General features: G+C 45.5%; 1 protein-coding gene across 8 annotated transcripts in view; it reads left to right on the top strand.

The window, feature by feature from the left end:
* Nucleotides 1-23,058, top strand: part of dnah1 (dynein, axonemal, heavy chain 1) — a 668,552-nt gene that overhangs the window by 387,064 nt on the left and 258,430 nt on the right. For all 8 annotated transcript variants that reach the window (XR_011596078.1, XM_070895813.1, XM_070895814.1 and 5 more), the window contains 2 exons: nt 17,196-17,390; nt 20,366-20,485. Coding sequence is in view for 7 of the 8 variants with exons in the window: in XM_070895813.1 (XP_070751914.1) it covers nt 17,196-17,390; nt 20,366-20,485 (315 nt within the window). In the remaining variant the exon portion in view is untranslated. The remainder of the gene's footprint in view (nt 1-17,195; nt 17,391-20,365; nt 20,486-23,058) is intronic.

The following is a 23,058-nucleotide window of genomic DNA, read 5'->3' as shown; positions in this document are numbered from 1 at the left end:
CGTACTCTCTCTCCGTGCTCTTTCTCCGTGCTCTCTCCCCCCCCGACCTCCGCGACTCTCTCCCCCCCGACCTCCGCGACTCTCTCTGCCCCCCCGACCTCCGCGACTCTCTCTCCCCCCCGACCTCCGCGACTCTCTCTCCCCCCCCGACCTCCACGACTCTCTCTCCCCCCCCGACCTCCGCGACTCTCTCTCCCCCCCCGACCTCCACGACTCTCTCTCCCCCCCCGACCTCCGCGACTCTCTCTCCCCCCCCGACCTCCGCGACTCTCTCTCCCCCCCAATCTCCGCGACTCTCTCTCCCCCCCGACCTCCGCGACTCTCTCTCCCCCCCCGACCTTTGCATTGGGAGGATGTAGTTAGTGGTGTGCTGCAGGAACTTGGCTTGTTTTCCACATAAACTAATGATTTGGTCATGAGTATCGAGGAACTAATATCAACCAGGGATATTCGATTTACAACCATCATGGAGAGTGAGAGGAGAAACCAAGAGAAATGTCTTTACATAGAGGATTGTTGGAGCATGCCGAGATTCAGCGTGGATACGGTCTGCTTAACAGCCTAACAGCCTAATCTTGGCCAGCACTTCACACCCGCAAATTTTGTATCTCGCGTATCATGCGACCCCCCAAATTTAGGTTACAATTTAGGTCTTCAAAAGTCGCATGATACGCGAGTATATACGGTACTTGTTTTTTTTCCCATACCCAGTTCTCACCTTTACGTAGTAACACATGTAGGGGCTCTAAGAGGGTGCTTAACCCTGGTAGGAAGTTACCAAAATAGTTGAGGAGTCCCAGGAACGACCGCAGCTCCGTGACGTTCTGTGGCCTGGGCGCGATCCTGATAGCCTCTGTTTTGGCGTCTGTGGGCCGAATGCCATCCGCCAAGATCTTTCTCCCCAAAAACTCCACTTCTGTTGCCATGAAGACGCATTTCAACCTCTTCAGCCGCAGCCCTATGCGATCCAGTCATTGGAGGACCTCCTCCAGGTTTTGTAGGTGCTCGGCAGTGTCCCGACCCGTGACCAATATGTCGTCCTGAAAGACCACCGTGCGTGGTAGCGACTTGAGTAGGCTCTCCATGTTTCTCTGGAAGATCGCTGCAGCCAACCGAATTCCAAACAGGCATCTGTTGTAGATGAACAGTCCCTTGTGCGTGTTGATGCAGGTGAGGCCCTTCGAAGACTCCTCCAGCTCCTGTGTCATGTAGGCCGAAGTCAGGTCAAGCTTGGTGAACATCTTGCCTCCTGCCAGCATCACAAATAGATCGTCTGCCTTAGGTAACGGGTATTGGTCCTGTAGCGAGAAACAATTAATAGTTACTTTATAATCGCCGCAAATCCTGACCGTGCCATCACCTTTGAGTACTGGAACAATCGGGCTGGCCCACTCGCTGAATTCCACTGGGGCATTGCAGCCTGTCCAGCTCGATTTTCACTCTCTTTCATCATGTGAGCTACCGCTCGCGCCTTGTGGTGAATGGGTCGTGCCTCTGGGACCAAGTGGATCCGCACCTTCGCCTCGGAAAAGTTTCCAATGCCTGGCTCAAAAAGGAAAGGAAATTTGTTGAGAACCTGGGTACATGAGGTCTCATCGACATATGATAGCGTTCGGATGTCATCCCAGTTCCAGTGGATTTTGCCCAGCCAGCTCCTTACAAGCAGGGTGGGGCCCTCACCCGGGACAATCCAGAGTGGCAGTTCGTGCACCGTGCCGTCATAGATGACCTTGACCATGGCACTGATAAGCTCAGGACAGTGATAAGCTCTTTGGTGTACGTTCTCAGTCTCGTGTGGATGGGGTTCAGAGCTGGTCTGAATGCCTTGTTGCACCACAGTCTCTCAAACATCTTTATACTCATGATGGATTGGCTAGCGCCAGTGTCCAGTTCCATGGCTACGGGTAAGCCATTCAATTTTACGTTTAGCATTATAGGTGGACATTTCGTCGAAAATGTGTGCACCCCGTGTACTTCAGTATCTGCCTCCTCTCTCTGAGGCTCGAAATTGCTTTGATCGACCATGAACCGATCTTCCTCTGGCACGGAGGTGTGAATTGCCTCGCATTCATCCTTTGTTGTGGACTCTGAGTCATCTGGGTCACCTGAGGCCTGCTGGCAATTGCAGACTCGTGGGTTCCGCCCTGTACATTTCTGCTCGCAAACACAGTTCTAGTTAATTTATGAACATTGCTAGCACTTGTGTGCTGAGAAATTTGTTTGGTGTTATCACTGGTGATATAAACGCCTGTGCTATCGCAATGAGGGTCGGTGTCTCTACAGTCAAAAGTTTTCGTAGGATGGTCTCATGGCCAATGCCCAATACAAAAAAGTCTATGAGCATTTGCTCCAGGTAGCCATCAAACTCACATTGTCCTGCAAGTCGCCTTAGCTCGGCGACGTAGCTCGCCACTTCCCAACCTTCAGATCGCTGGCACGTGTAGAACTGCTATCTCGCCATCAGCACGCTCTCCCTCGGGTTAAGATGTTTCCGAACCAGTGTACATAGCTCCTCGTATGACTTATCTGTGGGTTTCACCAGAGCCAGAAGATTCTTCATGAGGCTGTAGGTCGGTGCCCCGCAGACCGTGAGGAGCACCGCTCTCCTTTTTGCAGCGCTTCCTTCTCCATCCAGCTCGTTGGCTACAAAGTACTGGTCTAGCCGTTCGACATCGGCTTCCCAGTCCTTACCCTCCAAGAACATCTCCAGGATGCCCACAGTTTGCTGCACTTTGCATTGGATTCGTATCCTCGTCGCCAGTTATTGTGTTCCTAACATGGATGAGACTGCACACAGGGAGGTTAAAGTAACAGTGACCTCAGTCTTTAATAAGGCACTCCAGAGTGAGGCACAGGCCTTAGGGGCCAGCTTATATACAGTGCTCCCAAGGGATGCTGGGATCCCTTGGGACTTCAGAGGATGAGCTCCCTGGTAGCGGAAAATGGGAGTGCATGCTTTACAGATACACAACACAAAGCACTTTCACTTCTTACCCATTGTGCCCGTCAGTACCTGACATGCTGCCTCCTCTCCCGATGGCCATGTCTGCCCGTGCTGGTGCGGGTGGAGTTGTCTTTGCCAAGGCCTTCACGGGCTCCAACACTCAAACATCGTCAGCCAAGAGTGTCTCAACAGTCAGAGCAGGGATCTGAGCAGCCTGACTCGAGCTCTGCTGAAGCTACAGCGGATGCACACATAGGAGCAGCAGGAAAAGTAAGAGTAAAGTTTTGTAGTGTCACAAGGGTATGTACATGGGCACATGGGTGTTGGAGAAAATGTTCTTTAGTAGAATCACATAAATTTTATTCTTCTGCACCACTTTCCCATCTTGCCCATTCTTGGTTGCTGAGTGGCAAGTCGCCTTTTAACTTGTTTGATGATGAATAGGAAGACATAAATTGACGGGGACCAATGAGGAGATGTGTAAGGGGTGGTTGGTTCTTTGCAGGACTGCTTTGTCTCAGTGGCATTGGGTGGGGGAGGGGGTAGAGCAGGAAGAGTGGCCATTGCATGTGCTTCTGACATCGGTCCACTGGTGCATCCTAAGTTAACCTTGTATTAATAAAGGCGTCACTGGCATCCCTTGCAGCAATGTGAGCAGCTGGTGCTGCATAGCCCTCATCTCCTTCCTCCTCCTCGTTGTTGTGCAGAGTGCAGCACACCATGACATTTCTGGACACTCTGACTGATGCATACTGAAGGGTGCCTCCAGATCTGTCTAAGTACCTGAAGCGCATCTTCAGCATGCCTATGGCTTGTTCGATCACACATCTGGTGGTCATATAGCATTCATTGTAGCGCTGTTGGGCTTCATTGGTCAGGTTTCTGACAGTTGTCATCAGCCAATTTTTAAGTGGGTATCACTTGTCTCCTAGCAGCCACCCCTGCTTGCAGGTCCAAAGTTGTCAAGGAGCTTGGACTGCCGCAGGATGAAAGAATCATGACATCTCTCCGGGAATCATATGCACACCTGACACTAAGCTGGGTGGCAGTGTGAGCTGTGAGAAGGATGCGAAGAGGCTGCAGGGTGACTTGGACAGGTTCGGTGAGTGGGCAAATACATTGCAGATGCAGTACAATGTGGATAAATGTGAGGTTATCCACTTTGGTGGTAAAAACAGGAGGGCTGATTATTATCTGAATGGTGACAGATTGGTAAAGGGGGAGGTGCAACGAGACCTGGGTGTCATGGTACATCAGTCATTGATGGTTGGCATGCATGTACAGCAGGCGGTGAAGAAATCAAATGGCATGTTGGCCTTCATAGCTGATGAAGTAGGGACATTCTCTATCCCGAGTTCGGTGTCCAAAATTTTTGCATCTTCAGTACTGCATGACTTTCACTTCTTTTCCCAATGGCATCCAAAGTCCTCTGATCGGAGCAGGGAGGTCTTACTACAGTTGTACAGAGCCTTGGTATACAGTTTTGGTCTCATAATCTGAGGAAGGACATTCTTGCTATTGAGGGAGTGCAGCGAAGGTTCACCAGACTGATTCCCGGGATGACAGGACTGACATATGAAGAAAGACTGGATTGACTAGGCTTGTATTCAATGAAATTTAGAAGAATGAGAGGGGATCTCATAGAAACATATAAAATTCTGACAGGATTGGACAGGTTAGATGCAGGAAGAATGTTCCCGATGTAGGGGATGTCCAGAACCAGGGGTCACAGTCTAAGGATAAGTGGTAAGCCATTTAGGACCGAGATGAGGAGAAACTTCTTCACTCAGAGAGTTGTGGACATGTGGAATTCTCTACCACAGAAAGTTGTTGAGGCCAGTTTGTTAGATATATTCAAAAGTGCGTTAGATGTGGCCCTTATGGCTAAAGGGATCAAGGGGTATGGAGAGAAAGCAGGACTGGGGTACTGAAATGCATGATCAGCCATGATCATATTGAATGGTGGTGCAGGCTCGAAGAGCCGAATGGCATACTGCACCTATTTTCCATGTTTCTATAAAGATCTTAATGTGGTTGCACACCAGTTGCACATTGATGGAGTGGAAGCCTTTTTGGTTCACAAATACTCCCGGTTGATCTGGGGATGTGCAGATTGTCACACTTGTGCAGTTGATAATGCCCTGCACCTGTGGGAAGCCAGCCAGAGATACAAACCCGAGCGGCCACTCATTGTGACTGGCATCATCGCAGGGGACGTTCACATAATTGCCGCCCCTGGCAAACAACCCATTAGTCACCTGACTAATGCATTAGAGGGCCGTCGACTGGGAGAACCTTGATAGGTCTCTAGCAGAGCCTTGGAAGGATTCGGAGGCAAAAAAGTTGAGGGCGGTGGTCACTTTGACAGCCATTGGTAACGCATGGCCACCAGGCCCAGCAGAGAGCAGGTCTTCATCTAGAAGGCTGCAGATGTCTGACACTATCTGAAGTGACAACCTGAGCCCCCTGAAACATTGCATGTGAAGGAAACTCAGCCTCTGCCTGTGCATCCTGTGCCGCAGATAGTTCTCTGGATTGTTACCTGAGCCACGAGCAAATTGGCAACGGGACAAGCAGATCAGAGATTTAAATGCGTGGCTCAAAGAGTGGTGTGAGAGGAAGGGATTTTGATTCATGGGGCACTGGGGAAACAGGGAGGTGTTCCATTGGGAAGGTCTCCACTTAAACTGGGCTAGGACCAGTGTCCTGGCGAATTGAATAACTAGGGGTGCAGATAGGGCTTTAAACTAAAAAGTGGGGGGAGGGAGCGGTGAGGGGAAATTTAGAAATCAAAAATGAAAACTTAAGGCAATGGAGCAGTGTAGCGATTTGGGTAAAGATAAGTAGTGTGTGACAGGAAGGGACAGAGAGTTTAGAGGTAATCATGCATCAGCGAATAAGATGAAAGCAGGGAATAATGCTAAAAGGTTAAAACTAAAGGCTTTTTACCTGCATGCACAAAGCATTCATGGTAGATGAATTAGTGGCACAAATAATGAGTATGATCTAATAGCCATTATAGAGTGACCAGGGTTGGGATCGAAATCTCGGGTACTTGACTTATCGAAAAGACAGGCAGACTGGAACAGGAGGTGGAGTAGCCTTGCTAATTAAGGATCACATAGGACAGTAGTGAGAAAGGATCTTGGCTCAGAAGATCAGAAAGTAGAATCAGTATGGGTGGAGATAAAAATTAATAAAGGGCAGAAAACAGTAGTGAGAGTAGTTTATAGACCCCCTAACAGTAGATATACTGTGAGTATTAATTAAGACTATTAATCAAGAAATAATAGGAGCTTGTAACAAAGGTAATACAACAATCGTGGGGTCTTTAATCTGCATATAGATTGGGCAAATCAAATTGGCAACGGTAGTCTGGAGGATGAGTTTATAGAAGGTATTCGATTCAGTTTCCTAGAACAATACGTCATGGAACAAACCAGGGAACAGGCTAGTTTAGATCTTGTTTTGTGTAATGAGACCGGGTTAATTAGTAAACTTATAGTAAATATAAGGGTCTATACTGAGGATGGCTGCAAAACGTTACAGGAGGACATTAATAAATTTGCAGAATGGGCATATAATTGGCAAATGAAGTTCAACACAGATAGATGTGAGGTATTACATTTTGGTAGGAAGAATAGGGTGGTCACATATTACTTGATACAAAATTTAGCCGTGTGGTTGATAATGAAGAAGGAAGCAGGAAGATATCAATGAACTGGTCAGGTGGGCAGAACAGTGGCAAATGGAATTCAACCTAGAGAAGTGTGCGGTAATGCATTTGAGGAGGGTTAACCAGGTGAGGGAATCGACATTAAATGGTGCGACACGGAGAAGTGTAGAGGAACAGATGGATCTTGGAGTGCGTGTCCACAGATCCCTGAAGGTAGCAGAACGGTGGATAAGGTGGTTAAGAAGGCATACGGAATACTTGCCTTTATTAGCCGAGACATAGAATATAAGAGCAGGTTGGTTATGCTTGAACTGTATAAAACACTAGTTAGAGTAGCTGGAGTACTGCGTGCAGTTCTGGTCACCACATTACAGGAAGGATGTGATTGCATTGGAGAGAGTACAGAGGTGATTTACAAGGATGTTGTCTGGACTGGAGAATTTTAGCTACCAGGAAAGATTGGATAGGCTGGGGTTGTTTTCGTTGGAACAGAGGAGGCTGAGGGGAAAGCTTATTGAGGTGTATAGAATGATGAGGGGCCTAGATAGAGTGGATAGGAAGGATCTATTTCCCATAGCAGAGATTTCAATATCTAGGGGCATAGATTTAAAGAGATTGATGGGAGGGTTAGAGGGGATTTGAGGAGAAATGTTTTCACCCAAAGGATGGTGGGGGTCTAGAACTCAGCCTGAAAGGTTAGTAGAGGTAGAAACCCTCATTATATTTAAAAAGTACTTGGATATGCACTTGAAGTGCTGTAACCTTCAAGGCTACGGACCAAGAGCTGGAAAGTGGGATTAGGCTGGATAACTCTTTGTTGGCTGTCACAGACACGATGGGCCGAATGGCTTTCTTCTGTGCAGTAAATTTCTATGGTTTCTATAGTTTCTTGAAGGGTGCAAGTCTAGCTGGGGTAGAGGACAAAGGGGTCTCGGAGTACAAATACACCAATCACTAAAGTTGCGACACAGGTTAGCAAGGCCATTTTTTAAAAAGCAAACCAAGCACTAGGGTTTATTTCTAGAGGTATAGAATTGAAAAATAGGGAAGTTATGCTAAACCTGTATCGAACCTTCGTTAGACCTCACTTAAAGTACTGTGTACAGTTCTGGTCGCCATATTATAAAAATGATATAGAAGCACTGGACAGGGTGCAGAAAACATTTACAAGGATGATACCAGAAATAAGAGGGTATCAGGAAAGGATGAACAGGCTGGGTCTCTTTTCTCTTGAAAAAAGAAGGCTGAGGGGTGACCTAATGGAGGTCTTTAAAATTATGAAAGGTTTTGATAGTGGATACGGAGAGAATGTTTCCACTTGTGCAGAAGAGCACAACCAGAGGCCATCAATATAAAATAGTAACCAAGAAATCCAATGGGGAATTCAGAAGAAAATTCTTTACCCAAAGAGTGGTAAGAATGTGGAAATCGTATCACAGAGAATGGTTGAAGCAAATAGTTTGGATGCATTATGGGGAGGCTAAACAAGCTTTTGAGGGAGAAGGGAATAGAGGGTTATGCTGATAGATTTAGATGCCGGAAGACGGGAGGAGGCTCGAGTGGAGCATAAAAGGCGGCTGGACTGACTGGGCCGAATGGCTTGTTTCTGTACCATATATCCTATGTAATCCTATGTAAATGATCCTCCAGGAAAGAGTGATCATAATATGATTCAATTTCGCTTTGAGTTTGAAAGTGATATTTTTAAGTCCAACACTAGAGTCTTAAACTTAAACAAAGCCATTTACATTGGTATGAGGGGCAGTTTGGCTGTGGTAGATTGGGAAATTAGATTAAAATTATGACGGAAGATAAGCAGTGGCAATCATTTCAAGAAATATTCCAAAATTATCAACAAATATATATTCAATTGAGAAATAAAAACTCCACGGGGAAAGTGATCCATCTGTGGCTAACTAAAGAAGTTAAGGATAATAATAGATTAAAAGAAAAGGCTTATAATGTTACAAAAAGTAGTAATACGCCTGAGGATTGGGAGAGCTTTAGATGAAAGGGTGAACAAAAATTGATTAAAAGGGAGAAATTAGAATATGAGAGTAAATTAGCTCAAAATATAAAAATAAATTGTAAGAACTTCTACAAGCATGTAAAAAGGAAGAGAGTAGCAAAAGTAAGTATTGGTCCCTTAGAGGCTGAGACAGGAGAAAGTATATTTGGGAACAAGGAAATGGGAGAGGCTTTAAACAAATATTTTATATCTGTCTTCACAGTAGAAGACACAAAAAGTATACCAAAAATAGTGGGGAACCAAGGGGCAAATGAAAGTGAGGAACTTAAAGTGATATGAATTAATACCAATAGAGAAAAAGTATGCGAGAAACTAATAGGACTTAAAAGCCGACAAATCCCCTGGACCTGATGGCCTAGCACCTAGGGGTTCTAAAAGAGGTGGCTGCTGAGAGAGTGAATGTATTAGTTGTGATCTTCCAAAATTCCCTAGATTCAGGAAAGGTCCCAGCGGATTGGAAGGTAGTAAATGTAATCACATTATTTAAGAAAGGAGGGAGAGAAAAAAACAGGGACTACAGGCCAACGAGCCTAAGATCAGTCATCAGGGAAAATGCTGGAATCCATTATTAAGGAAGTGGTAACAGAGTACTTAGAAAATCATAGTATGATTAGGCAGAGTCAACATGGTTTTATGAAAGGGCAATCATGTTTGACACATTTATTAGAGTTTTTTGAGGATGTAACTAGTAGGGTAGATAAAGATGAACCAGTGAATATAGTATATTTGAATTTTCAAAATGCATTCAAAAAGATGCCACATAAAAGGTTGTTAAGCAAGATAAAGGCTCATGGGATTGGGGGTAAGGTATTAGCATGGATAAAGGATTGGTTAACAGACAGAAAATAGAGAGTAGGGATAAACGGGTAATTTTTTGATTGACAGGCTGTAACTAGTGGGGTGCCACAAGAATCAGTGCTGGGGACTCAGTTATTTACAATCTACATTAATGACTTAGATGAAGGGACCGAATGCAATGTATCCAAGATTGCTGACGATACAAAGCTAGATGGAAAAGTAAGATGCGATGGGGACGCAAAGAGCCTGCAATGAGATATAGACAGGTTAAGTGCGAGGGCAATAGAATCATAGAATAGTTACATACAGAAGGGGGCCATTCGAGCCGTCGAGCCTGTGCGGGCTCTCTGCAAGTGCACTTCAGCTAGACCCACCCCCCCGCCCTTTCCCCGTATCCTGCAAATTTTGTTCCTTCAGGTATTTATCCAATTCCCTTTTGAAAGCTACAATTGAATCTACCTCCATCACCGTTTCAGGCAGTGAATTCCCGATCCTAATCATTCGCTGCGTAAAAAAGTTTTTCCTCATGTTGCCTTTGGTTCTTCTGCCAATCACCTTAAATCTGTATCCTCTGGTTCTCGACCCTTCTGCCAATGGGAAAAGTCGCTGTCTCTACTCTGTCTAGACCCCTCATGATTTGGAACACCTCTAGCAAAGCTCCTCTCAATCTTCTCTGCTCTAAGGAGAACAACCCAGCAGCAAAGCTGAGGACTGAGAATTTTGTAATATAGCAGAGGAAGACAAAGGGTTTAATTAGGAGGGGGAAAATAGAGTATGAGAGGAAGCTTGCTGGGAACATAAAAACTGACTGCAAAAACTTTTATAGATATGTGAAGAGAAAAAGATTAGTGAAAACAAACGTAGGTCCCTTGCAGTCAGATTCAGGTGAATTTATAATGGGGAACAAAGAAATGGCAGACCAATTGAACAAATACTTTGGTTCTGTCTTCACGAAGGAAGACACAAATGACCTTCTGGATGTACGAGGGGACCGAGGGTCTAGTGAGAAGGAGGAAGTGAAGGATATCCTTATTAGGCGGGAAATTGTGTTGGGGAAATTGATGGGATTGAAGGCCGATAAATCCCCAGGGCCTGATAGTCTGCATCCCAGAGTACTTAAGGAAGTGGCCATAGAAATAGTGGCTGCATTGGTGATCAATTTCCAACTGTCTGTCGACTCTGGATCAGTTCCTATGGACTGGAGAGTAGCTAATGTAACACAACTCTTTAAAAAAGAAGGGAGAGAGAAAACGGGTAATTATAGACCGGTTAGCCTGACATCAGTAGTGGGGAAAATGTTGGAATCAATTATTAAAGATGAAATAGCAGCGCATTTCAAAAGCAGTGACAGGATTGGTCCAAATCAGCATGGATTTATGAAAGGGAAATCATGCTTGACCAATCTTCTGGAATTTTTTGAGGATGTAACTAGTAGAGTGGACAAGGAAGAACCAGTGGATGTGGTGTATTTGGACTTTCAAAAGGCTTTTGACAAGGTCCCACACAAGAGATTGGTGTGCAAAATCAAAGCACATGGTATTGGGGGTAATGTACTGACGTGGATAGAGAACTGGTTGGCAGACAGGAAGCAGAGAGTCGGGATAAATAGGTCCTTTTCAGAATGGCAGGCAGTCACTAGTGGAGTGCCGCAGGGCTCAGTGCTGGGACCTCAGCTCTTTACAATATACATTAATGATTTAGATAAAGGAATTGAGTGTAATATCTCCAAGTTTGCAGATGACACTAAACTGGGTGGCAGTGTGAGCTGTGAGGAGGATGCTAAAAGGCTGCAGGATGACTTGGATAAGTTAGGTGAGTGGGCAAATGCATGGCCGATGCAGTATAATGTGGATAAATGTGAGGTTATCCATTTTGGTGGCAAAAACACAAAGGCAGAATATTATCTGAATGGCGGCAGATTAGGAAAGGGGGAGGTGCAACGAGACCTGGGTGTCATGGTTCATCAGTCATTGAAAGTTGGCATACAGGTGCAACAGGCGGTGAAGAAGGCAAATGGTATGTTGGCCTTCATAGCTAGGGAATTTGAGTATAGGAGCAGGGAGGTCTTACTGCAGTTGTACAGGGCCTTAGTGAGGCATCACCTGGAATATTGTGTTCAGTTTGAGGAAGGATGTTCTTGCTATTGAGAGAGTGCAGCGAAGGTTCACCAGACTGATTCCCGGGATGGCGGGACTGACATATGAGGAGAGACTGGATCAGCTGGGCCTTTATACACTGGAGTTTAGAAGGATGAGAGGGGATCTCATTGAAACGTACAAGATTCTGACGGGACTGGACAGGTTAGATGCGGGAAGAATGTTCCCGATGATAGGGATGTCCAGAACCAGGGGACACAGTCTTAGGATAAGGGGTAGGCCATTTAGGACTGAGATGAGGAGAAACTTCTTCACTCAGAGAGTTGTTAACCTGTGGAATTCCCTACCGCAGAGAGTTGTTGATGCCAGTTCATTGGATATATTCAAGAGGGAGTTAGATATAGTCCCCTACACATAAAGGGATCAAGGGGTATGGAGAGAAAGCAGGAAAGGGGTACTGAGGGAATGATCAGCCATGGTCTTATTGAATGGTGATGCAGGTTCGAAGGGCTGAATGGCCTACTCCTGCACCTATTTTCTATGCTTCTATGTTTCTCTAGTCTATCCACATAACTGATTTCCCTTATCACTGGAACCATTGTTGTAAAACTTTTCTGCACCCTCTCTAAGGCCTTCACATCCTTCCTAAAGTGGACATGGTACTCCAGTTGAGGCCGAACCAGTGTTTTATAAATGTTTATCATAAACTCCTTGCTTTTTTACTCTATGCCTCTGTTTATGAAGCCCAGGATCCCGTATACTTTCATAACCACTTTCTCAACCTTTCTCAATAAGGTGGCAGACGGAGTATAATGTGGGGAAATGTGAGGTTATTCACTTTGGTAGGAAGAACAGAAAAACAGAATATTTTTTAAATGGTGAGAAACTATTAAATGTTGGTGTTTAGAGAGATGTCGGTGTCTGAGTACAAGAAACACCGAGAGTTAACATGCAGGTACAGCTAGCAATTAGGAAGGCAATATTGACCTTTATTGCTAGAGGGTTGGAGTACAAGAATAAGAAAGTCTGCTACAATTATACAGGACTCTGGTGAGACCACACCAGGAGTACAGTGCACAGTTTTGGTCTCCTTATTTAAGGAAGGATATACTTGCCTGAGAGGCGGTGCAACGAAAGTTCACTAGATTGATCCCTGGGATAAGAACATAAGAATTAAGAGCAGGAGTAGTCCATACGGCGCCTTGAGCCTGCTCTGCCATTCAATAAGATCATGGCTGACTTCAACCGCAACTCCACTTTCCTGCCCTATCCCTTAATTCCTCTGGAGTCTAAAAATCTATCTATCTCAACCTTGGGATGAGAGGGTTGTCCTATGAGGAGAGATTGAGTAGATTGGGCCTATACTCTCTGGAGTTTAGATGAATGAGAGGTGATCTCATTGAAACATAAGATTCTGAGTGGGATTGACAGGGTAGATGCTGAGAGGTTGTTTCCCCTGGCTGGAATGTCTAGAATTAGGGGACATAGGGCCCAAATTTCCCCATGAGTTGCACCATTTTTTTTGCTGTAACTTGATTTTTCTAATGTATCTTTTTAGTTGCAAATATGGCCATTTAATTTGCACCAGTGTAAGTAAGTTAGTTACGTTTTTTGTTAGGTCAGTTTTTGTTTCAAAAGGGGGCGTTCCCAGCCACTTATACCATTTATGCCAATTTGGCCAGAAAAAAGTTGTACTAAACTAACTTAGGGCAGCATATGTGTCCACTTTTGTCCACACAAAAAGACCTTACTTACAGTTAAGGAATCGGCGCAAGTAACTACATTTAAAGCACCACCAAGCATCAAACAAAGCACAAAAAGTAATAAGCAATTAATTAACAAATAAAATAGAAGCAACCTTGCACCTAAAGCACCAAGATCAAAGTAATAAGCAATCAATAAATAAAAAATAAAAAAAATAGAAGGAACCTTGCACCTAAACAACATTTCAAGCACAACCAAGCACCAAACAAAGCACAAGCAGTAATAACCACGAAAGAACTGAGGTAAATAATTAAAGTAACAAATAAAAGTACTGCATCAAATCATAAACTGAAGACTGGCCATGCTGGAGTCCGTTCGGTCAGGGCAAGAATCGGGAGAACGCGGCAGGCTGTGAGGGGTGGGCGGCGGGAAGGGGGAGAGGGAGAGAAACGGAGAAAGAACGCGGCAGGCTGTCGGGGGGTGGGGAGGGAGGGAAGGAGAAGGCAGAACTCTGCAGGCTTAGGGGGGTGGGGGGTAGGGAGGGAGGGAGGGAGAAGGCTGAACTCTGCAGGCTTGGGAGGGAGGGAGAAGGCAGAACTCTGCAGGCTTGGGAGGCGGATGTAGGGATGAAGGGAGAAAGAAGGCTGAACTTTTCAGGCTGTGGGGGGCGGGGGTGGGTGCTGACGAGGAGAGATAGAGAAGTCACATGACTGAAGGGGATGGGGAGAAAACAAAAGACCTTTGGGTTTCTTACCTTGTTTTGGGAGTGAAAAGAGCTGGGCTGTGTGTTGTGTTAATGGAACATGATTCAGTTTCAACGTAAAAAATATTTTATTGAAAATTTTTGAATGTACACTTTAGTGCAATAAAATATTTTTTTTTTATCGAACTACTTTAATATGACTCTTTAAGATCACTTCTAAACTTGTAAAGTTACAAAAGTTACAAAACAATTTCAATGTGAAAAATCTTACACTCTAAAATCACTTCAACTTCAAGATCGCTTTTTATGTGTGAAATTAAATAACTTACAAAATGTGAGAACATTTACACTCTAAGATCACTTAAAAACCCAAAGATCACTTATAAGTTGTAAAGTTACAAAACTTACAAAACAATTTCCATTAGAAAAAACTTACACTGTAAGATCACTTAAAAACTTTAAGGTCACTTTAGTCTTGTAAAGTTACATCACTTACAAAACAATTTACATTTGAAAACAGTTACAAGAGTAAAATCAACAACAACAACAAAAACAACAGCAGCAAAGAAAGGCTGCAGCCATCTCAGATCCACATCTCGGTGAATGTGCACTGCTTCATGGAGGGTGGTGGTGGGGGTGCGGGTGTGGGGGGAGGTGGTTACGGCTTGGATCTCTACAGTGCGGGGATTGCCGTAGGAGTGGCAGTGGATTGGCCTGGCTGTGTGCCCTCATTGCAGCAGCTACCTCCCTGATGGCCTGTGCCGTCGTTCCCGCTGCCTCTGAAATTCCCTCCCTGATGGCCTGTGCCGTCGTTCCCGCTGCCTCTGAAATGTCCTCCCTCATGTCCCATGACAGTATTGCTATTTTTGCCGTCAGTATCGTTACCTTATCACCCACCCCACTGACGATGTTTAGAGTGATCGGGTAAGCTCATTGGTCTCCATTCCCAATGCCATCACCTGAGCCGCATCTGTTGCACCCTCCAGCTCAGGACAGCGTGGTACATTTCTCCTTGGCCTCGCCCTGGGTCTGTCTAGCGGAATCCCTCCACTGTGAGGCTGGGAAGGTGCGACCATGGCTGTTCCAGGCTGCATTCCACCAGCACTGGGAGTCGCAGGCTGGGATATTGGGGCACTGAATGATCCATATTGCATTCCAGCAACACTGGAATCTGCAACCTCTGGACTTTTGGAAGCATCCAATGTCGAACCAAACCTTAAACCACTATGCAGGGACCGGGATAAGCTGAAACCACGGAATGTCGAACCAGACCCTAAACCACTATGCAGGGACTGGGACGAGCTGAAACCATAGAATGTCGAACCAGACCCTAAACCACTATGCAGGGAGTGGGACGAGCTGAAACCATAGAATGTCGAACCAGACCCTAAACCACTATGCAGGGACTGGGATAAGCTGAAACCACAGAATGTCGAACCAGACCCTAAACCACTATGCAGGGACTGGGATGAGCTGAAACCACAGAATGTCGAACCAGACTTTAAACCACTATGCAGGGACTGGGCCGCGCTCAAACCACGGAATGACGAATCAGAAATCATGGAAGTGCTTGGCAAAGCAAGTTCAAGATTCTCCCCTTCATACCTCTCCATGATCACCCCCTCCCCCCTACAAAGTTGGTCTGGCTCGCCCATGTCTGAATCTTCTTCTGTATCTTCAGGATTGGCATCAGGTTCTGCAAAATACAACAGAACAGTCAAATGGTTAGCAGCAGAGGAGGGGGCAGGATGGCTGGAATGAGTAGTCTCACACATAGGCGGCAGGCAGCAGGTTGATTTGAAGGGCCACGTTAATTTTCAGTACTTACCCTCTCCCTAGAGTGTGGGCCCAGCTTTTGCAATACTGATTGCTTTTTTCCAGGCAGGACCCATCAAAGCAGCGACCCTCTGTTCCAAGGGTGTCAGCGGGTGCAGATTTGGAGGGCCTCCTCCTGTTCGAGTTCTTTCCCTTTTGTTGTGGGCCAATTTCTTCTGCAACGATGAAAACATAACTTGTTAGAGAGGTTGTCTTTCTGCTGGGTGGGATATATACAGATGGTCACATTTACAGATGCAATTCCATTGACAAATGAAAATATTACTTACACTAACTGCTTGACCAAGGTCCTCCCATTTCTTTTTACACTGCTTTCCACTTCTCGTGGTATTCGCCACTGCGCAGTAATCTTCTGCAAGTTTGTTCCAGTGTTTATTAATTTCTTTGGGTGGCACTTTTGTGCGACCTCTGTTGCTCGTATCCAGCTCCTGCCATCTTTCCTCGATTATATGCAATAGTACCTCCACTTCTTGATGTGTGAAATTCTTCGTTCTTGGGGCACGGTGTTGCATTGCTGTATTGATTTGACACTCAGTGATTTTTAAAAACACAAAGTCCTTATTTTGCTTGCAGCAATGAATTATTCTCATCTATGCATGATGGAGGTTTAGCAGCTGATTTCTTGCCGAGTACTCCAAACAACACTTGTATAACTTTCAAAACATCAAGCAGGCATCCAAAACTAAGTGAGAGGTTCTCCCTTTAAAAATGGCTGATTGCCAATGTTAATGCCTCACTGAGCATGCGCGAACGCTGCAACGCGCATGCGTGTGCTGCCGGCACTTGCACAGTCACTCAGATTAGGCCCCGCCCCCCTGCCGGCTCTGTGCGGCCAGCACGGACCTAGATCTGTCCCCCTTTCTTCATTGTACACCACGCCAGCTCCACAGATGGCCCGAGAATCGGCCATGATCGCAGGGAGTTTTTTCGGCGCTGCTTTTGAAGTAAAACGTCAGAGATGCGCGGAAAAAAACGGAGGGCCAAATTTGGGCCCATAGTCTCAGGATAAAGGGCCGGCTTTTAAGACTGAGATGAGGAGGAATTTCTTCACTGAGAGTGTTGTGAATCTTTGGAATTCTCTGGCCCAAAGTTCTGTGAATGCTCGGTCAGTGGGTATATTCAAGGCTGAGATAGATAGATTTCTCATAAACAGTTCATCTGTAACATCTTCCAGTTCGGACGAACGGTCATCGACCTAAAACATTAATCCTACCTTCCTCCCTCCATTGTTGCTGCCTGATTTATTGAGTATTTCCAGCATTTTCCATCAGGGATTCTGTTCTGAAAGTTTCATTGTAATGCTACCGGTTTATGAAATGAATAGCTCCACTTTGAGTTCTGTATTGTGTATTGGAATCTGATCTCAGAGTGGGAAGATATTGAATAATCTATCTCTTTTTATTTTTGAGGTGATGACGATGATGTTTGAGGTGCAGGACCTGGCAGTGGCCTCTCCAGCCACTGTGTCTCGCTGTGGGATGGTCTACCTAGAGCCCAGTATTTTGGGACTGAAACCATTTGTTGAATGCTGGCTGAAGACTATTCCCACGGCCTTAGAACTCTACCAAACTAAACTGGAATCTCTCTTTGATCATTTCCTGGAGGTCAGTAAATGCTACTACAGCGGAACAGCTCAAAAGTTATGTTGCTATATTTGAATATTTATAAACCTAGGTGGGTTGAGAATGGAGAACAGGTAGGCCTGGAAGCTGAGTAAAGGCAGAAGCAGGTGCACAAGCTCTGTATCTCAGGCCCAAGGCTAGTAAAGGCCTAGGTGTCTCTTTCTCATCATTGTGTAAATGGAACTTTAGGTTCGTCCAGGTAATCGCTTGCCATTTTATTCCGAGGAGCATATGACAGTGCACTCACCTCAGAATTCACAACATTTAAAGCAACACTATTATCAAAAGCATCCCCACCATCTGACTCTGTGTGGGGATGAGAGAGGGGGAATGAGGGAATGGTGAAGGTTTCTTAGTAGTTGTAGCTATATGTTTTTTTTTGTAATGTGATTGGGAAGAAGATTGAAACTGGGAAGAAAAGATTTGTGTTATATGGTTGGTGAATAACTAAAGTAGAAAATAACCAATTGGGAAAGAGAAAAGCAATGGCCCCGATATTTACAGGGAGGCGGGGAGGGAGCGCGGTAGTGCAGGGAAAATCCGGCAAGGCCGAGAACATGGAGGGCCTACAGAATTTAACAGAAGGACCTCTATCATTTTTTTCTTCCATTTCCCGCCAGGCAGCCAGCAAGATTCACACGTGGCAACTGTTACACTTACATCAGGCTTCCAATTGCACTGTGGAAGCCTGATTTAAATATGTTTATGAAGTGTCCCACCTCTCCAAGACGCCACATCCGCACAACATAAAACACGCTGCCGTAAAAAGGGCGATGGGTATGCACATGGTGGGTTGGGGATGCGTTCCCGTTTTTAAATGTTTAACCGACACCCCCTTCCCTGCCAACCCCCTCCTGCCTGTCATGAGGAGGTTAATATCGAGCTCATGGTGATTAACAAATAACTAAGATACATATACAGGAATTTTATTTTGAAAATGTTCAAGAATATCTTGATGAAAAAAATTTAGGCTGGTGAGGACATCTCAATTCTCCTAAAGATTGTGCAGATATACGGTGGCTCAAAATCATTCATTTTGTGCCATCCTGATGTTAGGAACGTGATCTTCTTGTTATACACCTGCTTCAAAGTGAGAGTCAGAGGGAGTACTTTGTTGAAAATTATTTCATAGGCATTAAAATCATAGAGCACAGAAAGAGGCCATTCAGCCCATCGTGCCTAGGCTGGCTCAGTGAAAGAGCTATCCAATTAGCCCCACTCTCCCTGCAAATTGCTCCTTTCAAATTTGATATCCAATTCCCTGTTGAGAGTTACTATTGAATCTACTTCCACCACACTTTCAGGCAGTGCATTCCAGATCATAACAAGTCATTGTGTAACAAAAGTTTATTCTCATTTCCCTCCTGGATTTTTCTGCCAATTATCGTTAATCTATGTCCTCTGGTTATTGACCCTCCTGCCATTGGAAACAGATTCTCCTTATTTTTTTTATTCATTCCGGGATATGGGTGTCGCTGGCAAAGCCAGCATTTATTGCCCATCCCTAAGTGCCCTTGAGAAAGTGGTGGTGAGCCGCCTTCTTGAACCGCTGCAGTCCTTGTGGTGAAGGTGCTCCCATAGTGTTGTTAGGGAGGTAGTTTCAGGATTTTGATATATTTCCAAGTCAGGATGGTGTGTAACTTGGAAGGGAACTTGCAGGTGATGGTGCTCCCATGTGCCTGCTGCCCTAGTCCTTCTAGGTGGTAAAGGTTGCTGGTTTGGGTGGTGCTGCCAAAGAAGTCATGGTGAGTTGCTGCAGTGCATCTTGTAGATGGTGCACACTGCAGCCACGGTACGCTGGTGGTGGAGGGAGTGAATGTTGAAGGTTGGAGTGTCAATCAAGCGGGCTGTTTTGTGCTTAATGGTGTCGAGCTTCTTGAGTGTTATTAGAGCTGCACTCATCCAGGCAAGTGGCGAGTATTCCATCACACTCCTGACTTGTGTCTTGTAGATGGTGGAAAGGCTTTGGGGAGTCCGGAGGTGGGACACTCGCCACAGAATACCCAGCCTCTGACCCGCTCTTGTTGCCACAGCATTTATGTGGCTGGTCCAGTTAAGTTTCTGGTCAATGGTGACTTCCAGGATGTTGATGGTGGGGGATTCAGCGATGGGATAGTAATACCATTGAATACCATGGGGAGGTGGTTAAACTCTCGCTTGTTGGAGATGGTCAATGCCTGGCACTTGTGGTGCGAGTGTTACTTGCAATCAATGTTTAACAGATGGGTGGAAACATTTTGTGACCTAGATACTTTGGCTATTTACTTGGTGTAAGGTACTGGATGATCTCTTCAGCACTTCCTTTGGGTGGCACTGGCTGACTTGATCTTTTGTACTTTCTCCTGTTGGGTACTCTGTAACACTGTGTGGAGAGGGTACCCTGAAACAGGGCAATCCTCCTTATAAATCTGTACACTGCAAACAAAATCCTCTTCCAAGGTTTCCTGAGAAAATTGCCCTGCCCTTTTAACAGCAGTTACAGCCGCTTTAAATAGCAGTGGACACCCCTCGCCTCTCCTCCCCCAAAACTCTGCCTGTAGCTACCAAATTATGGGCTGTGAGTGTACAGGGAGTACATATTCATGACTGCCCCCCAAATGATTTGCCTGAAACAGGTACGTGCTACTTGGTTGTACACAAACTCTCACCATAATTGTCCTCCATAGCGAACACGCAGAACATCTCCTCCGAGGTCTCTTTAGCTGTAGAAACATATTAGAAAGTATAACAGCACTAGACAGGAACAATAGGTAGAATACAGAGTTAGCTAGGAATCAATAAACATTCTGTTAATATAAATGTGGACTCGACTATATATGTCAGAGGATACTACAGCCTGATCGCACCAGGACAAGTTATTTCTTTCTTGTTCCTCCTTAGTATACTGACACAAAGTTATTTTAAAATAAAGCAATTTATAGATTGAACTTTCTTAACTCCTTTTCCTTTTATCGCAGGAGTCAATTTTCGTTGTGCGGATATCGGTGAAAGAGGTGATCGCCTCGACGGACAGTAATCTTGCTTGCAGCCTCTTCAAACTGATGGAGTGCTTCTTTAAGCCTTTGGTTCCCAGAGAGGTCAGATTACAATAGATCAATTCACCAAAACTCTAGTTATTTACAAACATACAAAAAAGAAAGAAAGGGGAAAGATTGAGCCTGTCCTATATTGTTATTGTGTGACTTCTATACACCATCACACCTATCCTTCTCACTCACCAGTGACATAATCTCTTTGAAGAGGTATAAATACAGAGAAAAATACTTCAGCCGATGTAGAAAAGAAACTCTGGGAAATTTCTTTGTAACCAATCAAACAAGTTAACAAGTTCCAGGAGATCAGGGTGACTGGGAGAAACCGCACCCCCGCCACCCCAATAACTATATACCTTCTAAAGGCAGTTATGCTGCCCATACTCCAGAAATAATCCAGCTCCCTTTTCAAGTCTGCAGCAAATCCTCGCACGTCATGGTTGTCGGCCAACTATTGGATCTCCTGTGCTTTCACCACCCACCATCTATTCTTTAGGTCTCGAGTTTTTTGTTGGACCTCGGCCTTCAGCCGCCTGTAGAGCTGCTTTGCTGCACCTGAGTTGGGTTGCTGCTTTAAGTTCAGAAATGCCCTGCACTTGTGGTTTATTAGTTCCTGGATCTCCTGGTCATTCTCGTCAAACCAGTCTTTGTGTTTCTTGGTTGAGTGACCGAGCGTCTCTTCGCAGGCGCTGGTTATGGAGGCCTTGAGGGCAGACCAGGTGCTGAGGGAACTCTGTATCTCAGGGTCACCAACGATTGCCAGGTAGGCAGTAGACACTGGCTGTATAGGGCTTTCTTAACTGGGTCTTTGAGTGCCACGGCGTTGATTTTTCTACAGCATTGTTTCTGGACCTCAAATCTGTCTCAAGCTTATGGTCTACAGGGCAGTAGTGAAACCTGCCTTGCTATATGGCTCAGAGACTTGGACTATATACAGCAGACACCTCAAAGCGCTGGAGAAGTACCACCAGCGTTGCCTCCGCAAGATCCTGCAAATCCACTGGGAGGATAGACGCACCAACATCAGTATTCTCACTCAGGCAACATCCCCAGCATCGAAGCACTGACCACACTCGACCAACTCCGTTGGGCGGGCCACATGCCCGACACGAGACTCCCTAAGCAAGTGCTCTACTTGGAACTCCTACACGGCAAGTGAGCCCCAGGTGGGCAGAGGACACGCTTCAAGAACACCCTTTATGAAGTGTAACATCCCCATCAATACCTGGGAATCCCTGGCCCAAGACCGCCCAAAGTGGAGGAAGAGCATCTGGGAGGGCGATGAGCACCTTGAGTCTCGTCGCCGAGAGCATGCAGAAATCAAGCGCCGACAACAGAAAGAGCGAGCGGCAAACCAGGCTCCCCCACCCACCCTTTCCTTCAACCACTGTCTGCCCCACCTGTGACAGAGACTGTAATTCCCGCATTGGACTGTACAGCCACATGAGAACTCACTTTTAGAGTGGAAGCAAGTCTTCCTCGATTTTGAAGGACTGCCTATGATGATGATGATCATGCAGCAAATTCACACTCACTGTATGTGGTGGCAACTTGTTTTCGAGGTCAATAATAGTCTACAAAAAGAGTACCTCCTAGCTTCTAACTTAGTTTTATGCTAACTTTGAAAATGACGGCTCAGGGAAGATAGAAGCAGACTGTTTTTAGTAGTGTGGGCCTAAAACAAGGGGCCATACTCAAGAGTCAGGTTACTGCAAACTCACTCAGGTGCAACTTGATCCATCTTTATTCCAGCCTGAGAGTGCCTGCGTAACAAAGACACCCAGCTTATATACAGGTGACCAAGCACACATGCCACATGCATACAGCCCGATGACCTCCAACCGCAGTGCCCTCTGGTGTCTGGTGATCCTCAAACATTATTACATAATAACATCCCCCTTTTAAAATCTTAACAACAATCTTTTTACAAATTAAGATGGTCTGGGACTTTCCTCTCACAAGTTGATCGTCTCAGTTCAACTTTGGCTCTGGGCGAGCATTCTGAGTCCATTGAGACTGAGGGCTGAGTAGCCGATCTGATGGGGGTGGTCATGACCACATCAGAGACTGAAGGTTCAGAGTCAGTAATGTCAGCAGAGTCCTCTGATGAGTGAACAATGGTTGGTTGGTCACTGACTGCATCTTCCTCACTCGGTTCCAATTCATCCATGTGCCGCAGTTTAATCTGCATGTTTGCCCATTCTTGAGCATGACAATAAACACTCTGTTACCCTCATTGGCTATAACAGTGCCGGCAATTCACTTTGGACCTTGACCATAATTCAGTACATAAATCGAATTGTTGACCAAGATGTCATGTGACACGGCAACACAATCATGACACCATTGCTGACTTTGACGTCTGTTTTCAACACGATCATTCAAATCAGGATGAACAAGAGAAAGCCTGGTCTTGAGATTTCTCTTCATCAGTAGTTCAGCACGAGGAGCCCCAGTAAGCGTATGAGGTCTTGATCTGTAACTGAGCAATATACATGACAGTGAGCCCTGAGTTACACATTTCACACTTTGCTTGATCGTTTGAACGCCACGCTCTGCTTGACCATTAGAAGCAGGCTTGAATGGAGCTGATCCCATATGTCTGATGCCATTGAGTT

The sequence above is a fragment of the Pristiophorus japonicus genome, chromosome 12 (genome assembly GCF_044704955.1).
Source record: "Pristiophorus japonicus isolate sPriJap1 chromosome 12, sPriJap1.hap1, whole genome shotgun sequence".
In the NCBI taxonomy this organism is placed as follows: Eukaryota; Metazoa; Chordata; class Chondrichthyes; family Pristiophoridae; genus Pristiophorus; species Pristiophorus japonicus.
Note: the sequence above shows the minus strand (reverse complement) of the source record. Positions and strands in the feature narration are given on the sequence as shown.